General features: G+C 40.8%; 2 protein-coding genes across 3 annotated transcripts in view; one reads left to right on the top strand and one right to left on the bottom strand.

Moving 5' to 3' along the window:
• Positions 1 to 3,252: 3,252 nt before the first annotated feature.
• On the bottom strand, positions 3,253 to 7,304 carry igfbp6b (insulin-like growth factor binding protein 6b). Its single transcript, XM_029434906.1, has 4 exons — positions 6,780 to 7,304; positions 5,850 to 5,884; positions 4,980 to 5,099; positions 3,253 to 4,613 (listed from the first exon to the last, which is right to left on the bottom strand). The coding sequence occupies exons 1-4, from the start codon at positions 7,114 to 7,116 to the stop codon at positions 4,500 to 4,502; spliced, it is 606 nt and encodes a 201-aa protein (XP_029290766.1). The 5' UTR covers positions 7,117 to 7,304; the 3' UTR covers positions 3,253 to 4,499.
• A 3,344-nt stretch (positions 7,305 to 10,648) lies between these two features.
• spryd3 (SPRY domain containing 3) overlaps positions 10,649 to 13,593 on the top strand; it is a 44,186-nt gene continuing 41,241 nt past the window's right edge. Inside the window, exons 1-2 of one of the 2 annotated variants that reach the window (XM_029436221.1) lie at positions 10,649 to 10,802; positions 12,040 to 12,167. In XM_029436221.1, the coding sequence (XP_029292081.1) occupies positions 12,040 to 12,167 (128 nt within the window). In that variant the 5' untranslated portion in view covers positions 10,649 to 10,802. The remainder of the gene's footprint in view (positions 10,803 to 12,039; positions 12,168 to 13,593) is intronic. The other variant, XM_029436220.1, reaches the window with a different exon arrangement.

The following is a 13,593-nucleotide window of genomic DNA, read 5'->3' as shown; positions in this document are numbered from 1 at the left end:
CACACTGAAACATGTTCACACTGGTGAACTGTCAAATTCTTTGATGCATGAGTAATCATCAGATCTTAAAAAGCTCAGCTGATAGAGAAGAAGGTCTGCAGGCAGTTGGTTGAGGATTCAAATCCTCCTTGGACTGTTTATGTTTACCAACCGTCAACTCGTGGTTTCATATCTTAGACCAAACTGCACAACAGTCGTCAGAGTCCATCTTTATTTAACATAACTTTGCGGTGAAGCCCTGCGTTTGATTGAAACAAATTAAAAGCCCTTTAAGTGCTATTTTTAACATCCTTTATTTCAATAAAAGTAGTTTACTTCTCCTACCGCTGATGGACAATAATTAAGTGATGATAGGAGATACAGACTGTGAGCTTTGTTTGTTCAAACCATGCAGATTATTCCGAATGATACAACAGCTTTCTTTACAAATACCTGAAAGAGATTTGTTCACCTCTAGGTGGCAGTAAGATACCAAAACAAAGCGACAACAATATGCTTCGAGGTACCTATGTGGAGACAGAAACAGAGCTGACCCAGTATTGTTTTAAAGGGGCATTCCAGCAATGTGGTATTGCACTTCCATGAAGTTGTTGGACTTGTGAGAGACATATAAAGAAGAAGGTAAAATGTGGGCAGCGGCTTTATTTCATTCAAACATTGACAATGAATTGACAACGTGTGACACCATATACATTTAACCTACGAAACATTTGTTTGATCTTGCATAAATAAAATAACAGTACATAATAAAAGTTCAGCCATAAACATTCAATTAATAAAGAAAGAAAACAAATTCTGCCTCTGATCTTAATGTGTAAAATTGGTGGCGTGCCCCTTTAAAAATCTTCTACTTTCCATTCACAATATGTTGGTATAAAAATACGGACGAATAATGAGTTAATGTTATGTCTTATTTTGAGATGAGCAATTAAAAGATTAACTGAACACCAGGTTGAGCAGTGTGTGTCATAGTTGGGTGTGGTCAGAAGTGCTTTGTTGCTCCTGTAATCACATCCAGCAGTTATGTCACAGCGTCCTGCAGAGTACTCTATTACATCACTGCAGCAAGGTGAGAAGATTTCCAGAGCGAGTTAACTTACACTTATTCTCTTTCTATTTTATAGTTTTCTATTTGAAGGTATAAAAGTTTTGTTTTAGCTTGTATTCCAAATGTAAGGCCTATTGTATTCAGTGAGTGCTGTTTTTCCTACATGCTTTGAACGCAGCACAGTTTCTCACGTACTCTACAAACCGTTTCTCTGAATGAAAAGCTCTTTTTTTTGCCCTTTGGCTAAATCTGACACATTTACAACTTATTGATGTTTTTTAATGTGTGTTGTCCTCAATACATAAACGAATGAAGTAAAAAATAAAAGAATGAAGACAAAATGACTGCAGGATATTTGATATCCACTCTCACGAGTACTTTGCTTAGTGCTTGAGAACAAGTAAGGTATTTGTTTTAAAATACTTTTGATGAATAATTATGAGTTTTTGCAAATGATCAGCTTTAACATCTGGACATTTTCTGACCTTTGACCCAGATAATTGAGTTCCTCCAATCTATCTGCATGCAAGACTACTGATTTAAATGTTTAATTTTTAAATAGAAATGTGCTTGTGTCTTTACTCACATCATACTTGTCATTTTTACAGATACAGAATGTATTGTGCTTGTACAGACATATCACTGGCTTCATGTCATGCTCAATGCACAGAAAAGAATCTCCAAGAATAGCAAAGCACTCTAGATAGAGAAGTAGGACGTTAGGTGGTGTGATTCTACAAAGGATCATGGTTCCTCCTTCCTTCTCTGCAAAGTCTTCATTTCATATTACGCATGAACAAATGGGATATTCTATGCTGTTACCTTGGAAACAGGCATGTATCTGGTCCCTGTGTTGCAGCGCAAGAGAAAATCATCCTTTATGTGCCTAGTAATGGCGGAAAAGCAGCATGACTCTAATGTGCTGTAATGTGTAAGTTCTGTTTCACTGCAGAGGATATTCTCAATGATACGAGCATAAAGCCAGAACACACTTCACCTGTTTGAGTGCTGGTGATGATTCACAGGGACCCTCGGTATCCAAGGCTTCAGGAGTGACTGTGCAGAAGTCTCTGGATTTATTAATGCGTTAGACGACTGATTTAGTGTTGTCCCACTTCATCATCTTCGTCACTATTGTTGCCATCCTGGCAGAAAGATCGAGCACGCTTCCTCCTTATTAATATTTACGATTTGTTCTAGATTACTCTCTTTCATTTAAGCGTCATATTCAGCAGCTTGAGAAAATGTCAAAGATGGAATTGGGTTTTATGTTTTCTAAACAAGGCTTCTCTGAGGCCTGCACAGCGACAAGACGTGGTTCTGTTGCTGATCGCTCACTGCGGATCACAGAACAAACAAAGTGCTTCGGCCTCCTCGACATCTCTCCCTCAGCGGATGCACTGGGGGCAGACCTGGAAACTTTAAGATGTAATATATTTTAAATTGAAACAGTATATTCTCTTCTGTGGCTGCTCACGTTTGACGTGTCAGTCTAATTAAGTTGTAGATTGGCACAGCAGCAGCGTGGGCCTATGAATGGCAGTGACACTTTGGTCAACACTGTAATGTCTAACTATGATGCATCTATTCAAACACAATGGAGATCCCCTGATGTTTCCTCTAGTGCCATCATGAGGCTCCCTGTTTGCCATAAAATGTGTCTCTGATTCTTCCCCTCGGGATGAATTATGATTACTTTGATGATCCTTAATTTTTATTTAAGCACCATCATCGAATGCTAAAAAAGGCTTTTGACTCCAGGCTAAGTGAGCTGTCAGCCCGGAGCTAACAGAGCTGTCACACGGGCACAGTCCTGGCACTTTCCCAAACCACAAATTTAGCTGAGGGATTTCTGTAAATGTACCTTCGACCACTCGTGCGGCATATTTGTGGTTATACAGCTTATGTTGTTTGTGTTTGTGTGCATCGTGAAACATCTAAATGAGGCTTTCCTGATTAAATAAAGGTAATAACTGCGTTTTTAATAGAAAGAACACACCAAACACCCGTTGTTATATTAATATATGTTTAATTTTTCTCCATTTTTATTATCATTATGTTTTATTTTCATATTTGCAAATCTTACAGGTCCTTTGTGCATGGACCCATCATCACGGCACACACATTGGCACAACAAGATTGTTCAGAAATAGATAAATTCTAATCACACTTTAATAGCATACAATTTCATGACTTTTGCAAGGACTTGGGAAAGACATAACAATAACAAATTTGATCTTTTTTTTTCCTCTACTGAAATCAGAATTGGTCGTATGATGTGCCAGAAATAAAACATAATAGTAACATGGACATTCTCAACTCTCAAATAAACAAAGCATAAATAAAAAGGAAATTAAAAACATGAGATATAACCATAAGATGTGCAGCAGTTGAATAGAGCTCTGATGAATGTGATGAGTTTTGCCATAAAGGTGCCTTTAAAGCACGACACTTCCCCTAACATGAAATAAAATAATCTCTGTCTTTAAATAAGAAACTGCTGACAATATAAAAATACATGGCATTGTACTGTAGTTCATTAAATAAACCAACAATTCATATATAAAATATTATATTGACGTGTATAAAAATATGCCTTACAACTTTTTGAAAAGGGTAACAGCCGTAAGCTTTTTGTATGCCACTTCAGAACACACAGTCGACCACAAAATTCCAACATATGTACAAACAATCAACTAATAAGCAGTCAGAACGCCATTTTGACAAATAAAATGAACAGAAGCATCCAGGATCATATTTGTAAGACTATTTTTTCTGACTTGACATATATATAAGATACTGTAAGATTCGAGCAGTACTTGATGGAAACACATACTCAAAAATAAATTAATAGAAAAGAAATATTCTGTCTATTAGGTATGTTGATATCAGTGTATCTTTGGAGAGAGGGAGAGAGGACGGTGAGGGAGACACATTTTTCAAACATTTGTGTCACATCACCTGCGTAACAGTATTTCAGCCCACTGAGATCAGAACAAACACAGGCAGTGTCAGCTATCCTAAAGTAAAAAGTAAAATAAAGATCTACCAGAAAGCCAGGACAAGAGCCAGGGAATATAGAGATCATTCGGAGTAATACCGCTTGGATCACTGAGGCAGTTCACAGAGCATTAATGTGAGCATGCAGCATGTCACCAGACGACGCAGAGGACGTTGCTGCAACTGTTGAACATTCAGGCAGATGTTATTGTTGCTGCTGCTGGACTGTGAGAGTGTGTGTGTCTTGCTTCTAGAGAGGACATGAACGTTAACTGGTGTGTATTTTCCATAGGAAGTGGTTTATCCCTGCTACCCTCCTGTCCAGGCAGTGTCTAGCACATGCTAAAGCCACCCCCTCTCCCTGTTCTCCTGCTCCTCCACCACCACCTCCTCCTCCTCCTCCACCTTCTCCTCTTCCTCCAGTCTCAGAGCAATAGGACAGGCTCATGCCTCACTCCCCATCGCATGGTAAAGTGCCATCTTCGCTGGCACGTGAGGGCACGGGCGTGCCGAGTTCATCCACGCACCAGCAGTGGCCACGCTGCATGCCCTTGGAGGAGCGGCACTGTGTGAGGTTAAAAGACAGAGAGGGTGATTTTGAAAGGGAAGGAGGGCGGAGATTGAGTGGGAGAGTGGGAAAGGTGGTGAGAGAGGAAGAGAGAGAAAATGATATGTCATCATAGCGCAGTACTGATTCTCTGAGCTCTTAGCTGAGAGGCTCAGAGACAGAAGTGTCAGTTATTCTCAGCCCCTATGGTCACAGACAAATCTCTGGATGCACCGAGCAGAAAGCTGCAGTGGAGTGCAGCTCTCAGAAATACATACAGTTACACCAAGTCAGTGCAGCAAAGACACATTTTCACATCACAAAAGGGCCAATAAAGTTCCCGTCATATGTTTTATGTTGTTTCTGGTGAGTGTAACACCGTACCTGCTTTTTCCTGTAGAAGCCACGGGTGTCACAGTTGGGTATATAGATGTCACGGTCAGACTGGAAGATTGTCAGCTCGAGACCCCTCAGGACACTATTGAGCAGCTTGCGGCAGGGTGCCTGAAAACAGCAATGCAGAGTGTGACTTCAAACATCACCAGAGGCAAAGACAGAGGACCAGTCTTCATCTAAAAGAGTGGATGTGGCAAGCTGCAAACTCCCCTGAGCTGATTGTGTTGGCAGAAATCCTCTTTGATCACAACACATGTCGATGTGAATCATAAAGGATTCGCCACAGTGATGCAGCATTACAGCCAGAAGCAGAGAATATGTATATTTATATCAGATGTCACATATTGTATAACATTATATAACCATATTGTTACACAATGCTTTGGCTTTTCAGGTCACTGGATGGTTTGAAGTGTGATTTTTTGTGTCACTTTCTGAAATTAATCTGTGTCATCTTCATCAATTACGTGACAATTGTTGTCCCCATTATACATACATATCAGTTCAACTGCAGCAGATCACCTGCTTTTGCAAAGTGTAAAATCTGTGGCGGCAGCGGCCGACTTGAAACTTTCCTGATTCACATCATGCTCAATTAGTTCTGCCGCATAGCAGCACACACATCATGCACCATAATGCATGGCTTCAGGGCAGTGTGTGTACATGCCACTGCAACACCCCAAACAGCAAAGAATCTATGGTAATAACTCTTTATAACACAACGCAGCTCAATATACAACCCTCTCCATCACATATGATGTGTAATAACGCAATAAAATGCTTTATACATCTGATCATTTAGGTGAGGCTCTATCAGCTTCACTCACAAAAGAATGTAAATTAAGAGCATGAACTTACTTTTTCAATGTCACCACTGTGTGAGGGATGGGGACCTGAGAGGAAACGACACACCGGCATGAGAACGTGACATTAAACCAACGTAGGCGTTAACATCAAACCACATCCGATGTCATATTTTACAATATAAACTGACTATATGATATTTACACTTTGGTATCTATTATTACATGTTTTTGCACAAAACATCACTGAGCAGTCACTCAGATGGGATCTATCTGGGGGGGTCATTCAATGAGAGACCTCATTTCCATTAGTATGTTTCCTTTTCAGATAGTTCATCGCAGTTTCTCAGTTTGAACAGTAGATGGAGATCACTGCAATAAAAAGCAGCTTGATCAGGATGTAGGTGACACTGTGACAGTTTCACATTCGTTCTAAATTCTCTACGGACGACTTGTAGGACAGATCATTGTCATGCACCCTGTCATTCAAATGAATGAAATGTTTAACACTGTACAAATTATATAAATGCAGGGATTTGCATCTTCACTTAGACACTGTTGCAGCAATCCGAGACTAAATTCCATATCTTTGTTGAATGGGATCCTTTTACAATAGGACTGTAATGGCAAATGACATTTTTATCACAGTGACTCCAGAGGCACTGTTGAGCAGAACTGGATGCTTGAGGTCTGCAAATTCATCTGTGGTGCACAAAATGCATCCAGGCTTAAATGTCACACACTAATTGGCCTCTCTTTTTGTTGGTGAGCGACACAGCATCACATGCATTTCACATGCAATACAGGAGTCACAGTGTAAATACAATTATGTGTGGTAGCTGTGCACTTGTCAATCCTGCCTGCAGTGTCCGTGCATGTCTGTGTGTATCTGTAGGTGCATGCATGTACATGTGCATACGTGATTTCATGCACGTGTGTGTGAGTGTGTGTGTGTGTGTGTGTGTGTGTGTATACAGTATCTTACCTGTGGGGTGGGGCCTCTCAGTGGGACTAGTCCTGATGTGCTTGGCGCAAATGCCCCTTCCCTGCAACAGAGCCTGGAGGGGGCTGTGCTCCCTTGGTGGGGGAACACAGCGGAGCCCCTTGGCACAGCTCAGGGTGTACACACCACAGGGCTCTCCCTGGGCCAACACTGACGTGCTGCCGGCAACATTATGGTCCCTGGGGGGCCGACCTGCCCCCAGTGGATCCCTGCAGGAGGGACAGACCTTGAAGGGGCCCAAACGGTTTGCCCCGGTCCATGATCCGCAGTGAGCAATCAGCAACAAAACAACGGTTGTTAAGTAAGAAAGGATAGGCATTTTCTGTCCAGGTCTCAGGTTCTCCACTCTGTCACTCTCTGTCAGTTAAATGTGGCTGATGCTATTTCTGGATGTATATTTCTCCCTTACTCTCTCTCCCTTTTCTCAGTCTTCTTCCCGTTTCTAGTCCCCTGCAGTGCCAGAGGAGACAAATGGAGATCGAGAGAGACACAGCAAAGCACCAGCTTTTAAAGATCTGAAAGGCGGTGATAGAGAGTGAGTGAGGGAGAGAGAGAGAGAGAGAGAGAGAGAGAGAGAGAGAGAGAGAGAGAGAGAGAGAGAGAGAGAGAGAGAGAGAGAGAGAGAGAGAGTGAGGGAGAGAGAGAGATAGAGAGAGAGAGATAGAGAGAGACAGAGAGAGAGAGACAGAGAGAGAGAGACAGAGAGAGAGACAGAGAGAGCACAGTTATGACACCTTCAGGGGCTGGGACTCAGAGAGAGAGAGAGAGAGAGAGAGAGAGAGAGAGAGGGAGGTGGCAGGGAGAGAGAGAGAGAGAGAGAGAGAGAGAGAGAGAGAGAGAGAGAGAGAGAGAGAGAGAGAGAGAGAGAGAGCAAGTGGGGGGTGGATTATGTTCCTTTCAGAAATGATCAAAATCTCTCCACCCTTTCCTGTTATATACTAACACATACATCCAGCCCTTCTTCTTCCACTCATGCTAAACATCACCAAAGCTCAGTAGTCATGTTCAGCTATTTGCACTTTCTTGAGACCTTTCTGGAATAATATTTGCCATGGTAACAAATAAAAATATATATGTGCCTCCATCAGCTTCGCCACTGCAATGCCATTTGTTACATTAAATGCACAGCTGGGTGATTTCTCCTGCTCAGATTCTGTAGAGAATATTTCCTGGACAAACATGTAATGCTAGAGTTCTACACTTGAGGTACTCTGTCCTTTTGTTCAATTATAGAACAACACATCAAAGTTTAGAGACTGTTGAACTCATGAGAAATCAAACGGTAAAACAAATAAAGTCAGTGTTCTCCTTTTAAAAATGTTAGTATATTCCCAAAGCAAAGTGTCACATTACTTTGTGTAGTACACACTAACTGGAACTGTGCCTCAGCATAATCAAATCCCTGCTGAGTCAGATATGTAATGCATTACCTGTACGAGACTTTTCTAGGTTACATTTTATCAGCTATCACATATTAACTGCCTTCATGGACCATATCACATGTGTGAGGGCAGCGGAAGATTTTGCAAACCATTTGTTTTAATTGGAAGAGTAATCATCTGGATCATTAGGAGGAGGCGGAGGAGGCGGAGGTGGAGGAGGAGGCGGAGGTGGAGGAGGCTCACTTTTGCAGGAATGCACATTGACCAGCCCGAGCCAAACGGCTAATAATGCAATCCATTGCGCCACTCATCCAGTTAGGATTCTTACACGGGTGCCATCTTCAAAAGATCGCTACTTAGTCTTTCAACCATCTACTCAACACACTTCATGTCTGCACTGAAATATGTGCAGGTTATGTGTTGTGTATAAATGATGTTTCTATACTCAAATATACATGGACTAATATTTTTACTAGCTTTGCAATAACTGCACAAATACTTCAGTAGCCTGTGAAGAATTCTCCAACCCAAGTCTTTACTTTTATATAAGTTTTTTAGTGTTTCGTTGAGAAACTTTTACTTTTACTGAGTACTGATGTCCTTCTATCCACACAGCACATTGTGGCATTGCAAGAATCTTTGCACGTAGTATAAGAAAAGAATAATATGAAAACAAAGTCAAGGATCTGCACATGAAGATCATTAGTAGAGTGTTGAGGAATTTCTCTCTTATCTGGAGTCTCATTGTCTCCTGTATTATCTGACTCTGTAGACAGATGCAACATGACTCCAAAACACCAAATGAGTGTTTCATAAAGTATAAACAGAATTTGGATATTAATCTAACAACGCTGACTTGTAATGCTTACTTAGCAGGACATTTACACACACAATGTGCTGTGTGCAGTCTGCCTGGCACTGGCTGATTTGCTCCAGTACAGTACAGACATGGCAGAGCACACACAGACATACCCACTGGCCTGTACTTCCCACTGGAATGCAGGGCTACATGAGGCCAATTATCTGCTTTGCCATCAGCAGCCTGTTGTTCTGATTAATCTTGGCAAGGAGGGCAGAAATCACCTGCCGTCTTGTGTTCCCATCAGTTTGCGAGCTCGCCTTTTTCCACACATCAGGAGAATGTTCCAAGACACACGCCAGACCAACGGGGGCTCTCTTTTTCCACACTGCCCTTGGGTTATTCATTTTTGCTCCTCCAGCCACACAGTTTCTTCCTCCTCTCTGCCTCCTCAGCTCAGGTCTTTCCCAGCCAGCTGCCTGAAAGAGTCTCTCTGCTGCCGCCTCAACATAACAACCAGAATCCACACAAAACCCTGTGATGGGACGCTGCTGTGTCCTGTTGAGCAGTATCCCCCTGACCTTCTGTGAAGCTGCGAATATTTCAGTTAAGGATCATGAACTCAGTTGTGTGAAGTAGCAAAGTCCATGTACTCAAGTACTGCACTTCCATAATAATGATCTGTGAGTCCCGAGAGGTGAGGAAGGGGCAGGCGTTTATTAGAGAGGTATCACATCCCTTATTTTGTGCATATGATTGCTGTATGGCACATGATGAATTTCCAAAAGGACTTATACATATCTATATATAATCCATCTACTTACATGCAATTTTGAAGCACTTTACTTTACTTGGATATTTCCATTTTATGCTACTTTATACTACTCCTTCACTACATTTATTTGACAGCTTTAGTTATTAGTTACTTTGTAGATTCAGATTATGAAAACAAAGTATAAATCAACTAATAAATTATGATATACTACTATTTTATATCCATATTATATATTATTATATCACCGGTTTAAGTATGTGTTGATGCTAATACTTTTGTACTTTTACTCAAATTTGAACGCAGCACATTCAATTGTAACTTAACTTAACTTTGACTTAAGTAGAAGATCTGAGTACATCGCCCACCACTGTTAGTGGGTTAAAACATGTCTGCAGAAAAACTTTAGAATAACTGGAATGAAATATGTTGATTTGGAGGATGATTGACAGGAGTACTCACACTGACTGAGGTGGGAGTAAAGGGCCATCCTGTTCTGGAGTCTCCTCTCCAAGATGTCCATCTGGTACAAACAACACACAATTCTGAGAATGTAAAACGTATGCAAAGGATTGATTGTAATAATTACATTTTAACCACATGTAGATATTTTGAGGTGAATACTGTTTTGAGTATTTTAAACTGTAGTAGGCTATAGATAATCTGAGATGCCTACTTCTTCCACCTCTGTATGAAACACACTGTCAACTGGGAAAATACTGTATGTAAAGTGGGGTTGTAAAGGATTCGTAGTTTTGAGACCATTTTAAAGTCAAAATAGACACACACACACACACACACTCTTACACGTACACACACAACACTCACACACACTCAAGCACACGCACATGCTCACGCGGACCATCCGAGAAACAGGGTTGGCTGAAAGCTTGTCACCATTTCTCAAGACTCGCTGTGATTGGCTATGCCATTGACGAGTGTGACGTCACATGGAAGCGCCGAACTCCAGTTTCCAAAGTTTTTATGAGGAGCTATGGATAGCTGATGGACAGAAAAGTGAGTTTCTGTCGTATTAGCCGCCTAGACAACAGGTAAGCGATTGGCTAATCGATAACCAAACCGATAATAAATAATTGTTCTGCGCTCCACTTTTAGGAAGAGTTCTTCTTTGCCAATCACTGAACCTAAGCTTCAGAGCAAAGAAGCTAACGTTAGCTTAGCCGCTAATGTTGCTAACCCATGTTTAGCTTTGCGAATAAATTGACCCCTCGTCACCAACTGACGAATGGATAGTTACATATTTTAAATGTTCTTTAATCAACACAAAGCTAGCAACAGCTTCACTTTTAAATATCGGCAGTTAACTGCCCCAACATTCATGCTAAGTTAGCTTTATCGTTAGCACGGTTTCTAGCTTGGCAGCGAAGATGTAAACATTGGCACGCCCACTTTCCACTCGTTGCTGTCAGTTTAACGTCTTTTGTTTTAATATTGCAGCAATTTATTCCTTTAACTCATTGGGAAAATATCTGAATGAGGTTTTAAGAGAAAATGTGACACTGTGTGCAAGTTTGACGTGTTTTGCTGTGCCCTCACGACATCATCCAACGTCACTGAACACTGACATCCCAAAGCCAACCGAATACTACGTTTGCTTTATATGTTAAATGTTTATGTTGTGTCACATTTTCAACTCCTTGTCTATTATGTACTTAAATAAAGTTGAGAGAGCGTGTTCTTGGGTAGGTCACCTGTTTCTTCGTGCAAAATCATTTTTCATTAGCACATGAGTAGAAACCTAAATCACCCCTATAGTTTTAACTTTTCTTTTACACAATGGAACTTACAAATGTTTTACCATTCCTACAACAGTTACAAGGCAATGTTAAGCTTGAGGTAGTGCACAGAACATAACAATAAATAATACAAAAGATAACATTAAATCAAATGTCAAATTCATTACACAGCGCTCTAGTTTTCACAGCTATACAGTTTGTGCAGTATGTGTTTCCAGTTAGTACATAAAGACAGTATGGTTAGGTTTGTGTGTTGCACATTTGCTGGCGTGCATAAGAGATTTTGATAAGATCCACATCTTTTACACTCAATGAATGCCATGCATCTGCTTGAGCTCACACTTACTTTAAATATGCAGATTACTGGATTACTACAGCACTGGTAGGCTAGCACTAATAGCAGGACCTTTTTTCAGTATTTTGTAGTTTGATAAGGAGGCACAAGGTTTTCTCCTAGTTTTGTTTTTCTTTGAGTCTACATACAGCCAGTACAGCAAACATTACCTCTCCCTCCCCTTTCTTCATGATTCAGATGGATGACATCAACGTACTACACCACAGATGCCTCCTGAATCTAAGGCGTCGAATTAGAGATATTGGGGATGGCCGCCAAGCACAGGAACGATACATGAGGATACAGAAGGATGGAGATGCACTCAGGTCAGCCTGTTCTTGAACTGAAGTGATTATGACTCTGTGTTGGATCTTAAAGGATGCCTCTTTGTAATATTGTGTTTGTTTCTCTGCCTTCTCAATGGCCGCCTTTTATGAGTATGAGTATACAAATTTGAGTGCGCTATAGTGGGTTTATTACACATTTTAAAGCATTTCCTCTGTTGTGTAGGTATTGCCTAGAAAAATATTTGGTTGAAATGGTTTCTTGTTTTATAATCATTCTTATGGGCCATGTGTTTCTATTAATTTAAGAAAGAAAATGCCCCAGAAGCTAGTGCTGAAGGTTTAGCATGTTGCAAAGCATCAACATGCTGACCAACCATATTTTAGGAGTAGCGATGCACTGATGAACAGATGCCCTCTCATTCAAAACTAAAAATCTGTATGCAATCCACTTAACAAGGTTAGTATCTGCGCTGCTATGACAGCTTGGTGCATTCCTAGCTTGGAGGTATTTGGCCTATGAGAGGAAATGACTTGCACATTTTATTTGTACCCAGTCTTAAAACTTTGAATGTTTTTATTTGAGGAAAGAATATGGTGTTCCTATCACTGACTTACAGCAGAGGTAGAAGATGTAAAGCAGACGGCTTGAGGGTTATATAATGTGTTAGGCATTTGTTTTGCCTTCCGCATTAATGAACCAAACCAGGTCTACTGCATACCTCAGAACTACTGTCACTGAAGGCTTGTTTCCAGGTCAGCATACCATGAAAGACACAGTATTTACTCAAACAACTATGCTATCCTGTCCCTACTAATACAAGTTTTGGTGATTATTTTAGTGTAACGACTGCTATCCTTGAATAAAGCAGCTGAGTAGGCTTTTAACTGTGACGCGTTTATAAAAACCTATACTGCAGTCCAGATGCGTTTCATACTGTTTATTAGGGCTGAATGATTTGGGGAAAATCAGTTGGCAAAATGATTTGACTGATATTGCGATGTGAGTTACACACCAATAATAAACAACACGGGCTAAATAAACATTTTGGCTCCTTCATTTAGTTTGAATCAAGTGTGGCCCATACCAACCAAACACTTTAGTTCTATAGTTATGAATGTGATTCCTTATTCTAAAGGTGTTGGCGTCTAATTTAGCTGCTTAATGCCTGTTTGTCTTGCACATCTCCCTTCTTATATAAAGCTGGTGGACATCATATCTTATAAAACAGTAGTGTGACTCACAGGATGTAGACTGTGGGTGTAAACCTGCGACATTGGCCCAGTATTTTACGCGACACACCCCCCCCCCCCCCACCCCAATTGCAATGGCACTGTTGCTTCATCCTGTGCTTAGCACCGCCCAAGAGAATTGTGATTGGTTTTAAAGAAATACAAACAAGCCAGAGCGTTTTTTTCCCACTTACTCAAATAATAATATCGAGATTGAGATTGGTCTTGCTATGAG

The sequence above is a fragment of the Cottoperca gobio genome, chromosome 7 (assembly GCF_900634415.1).
Source record: "Cottoperca gobio chromosome 7, fCotGob3.1, whole genome shotgun sequence".
Classification (NCBI taxonomy): Eukaryota; Metazoa; Chordata; class Actinopteri; order Perciformes; family Bovichtidae; genus Cottoperca; species Cottoperca gobio.
Note: the sequence above shows the minus strand (reverse complement) of the source record. Positions and strands in the feature narration are given on the sequence as shown.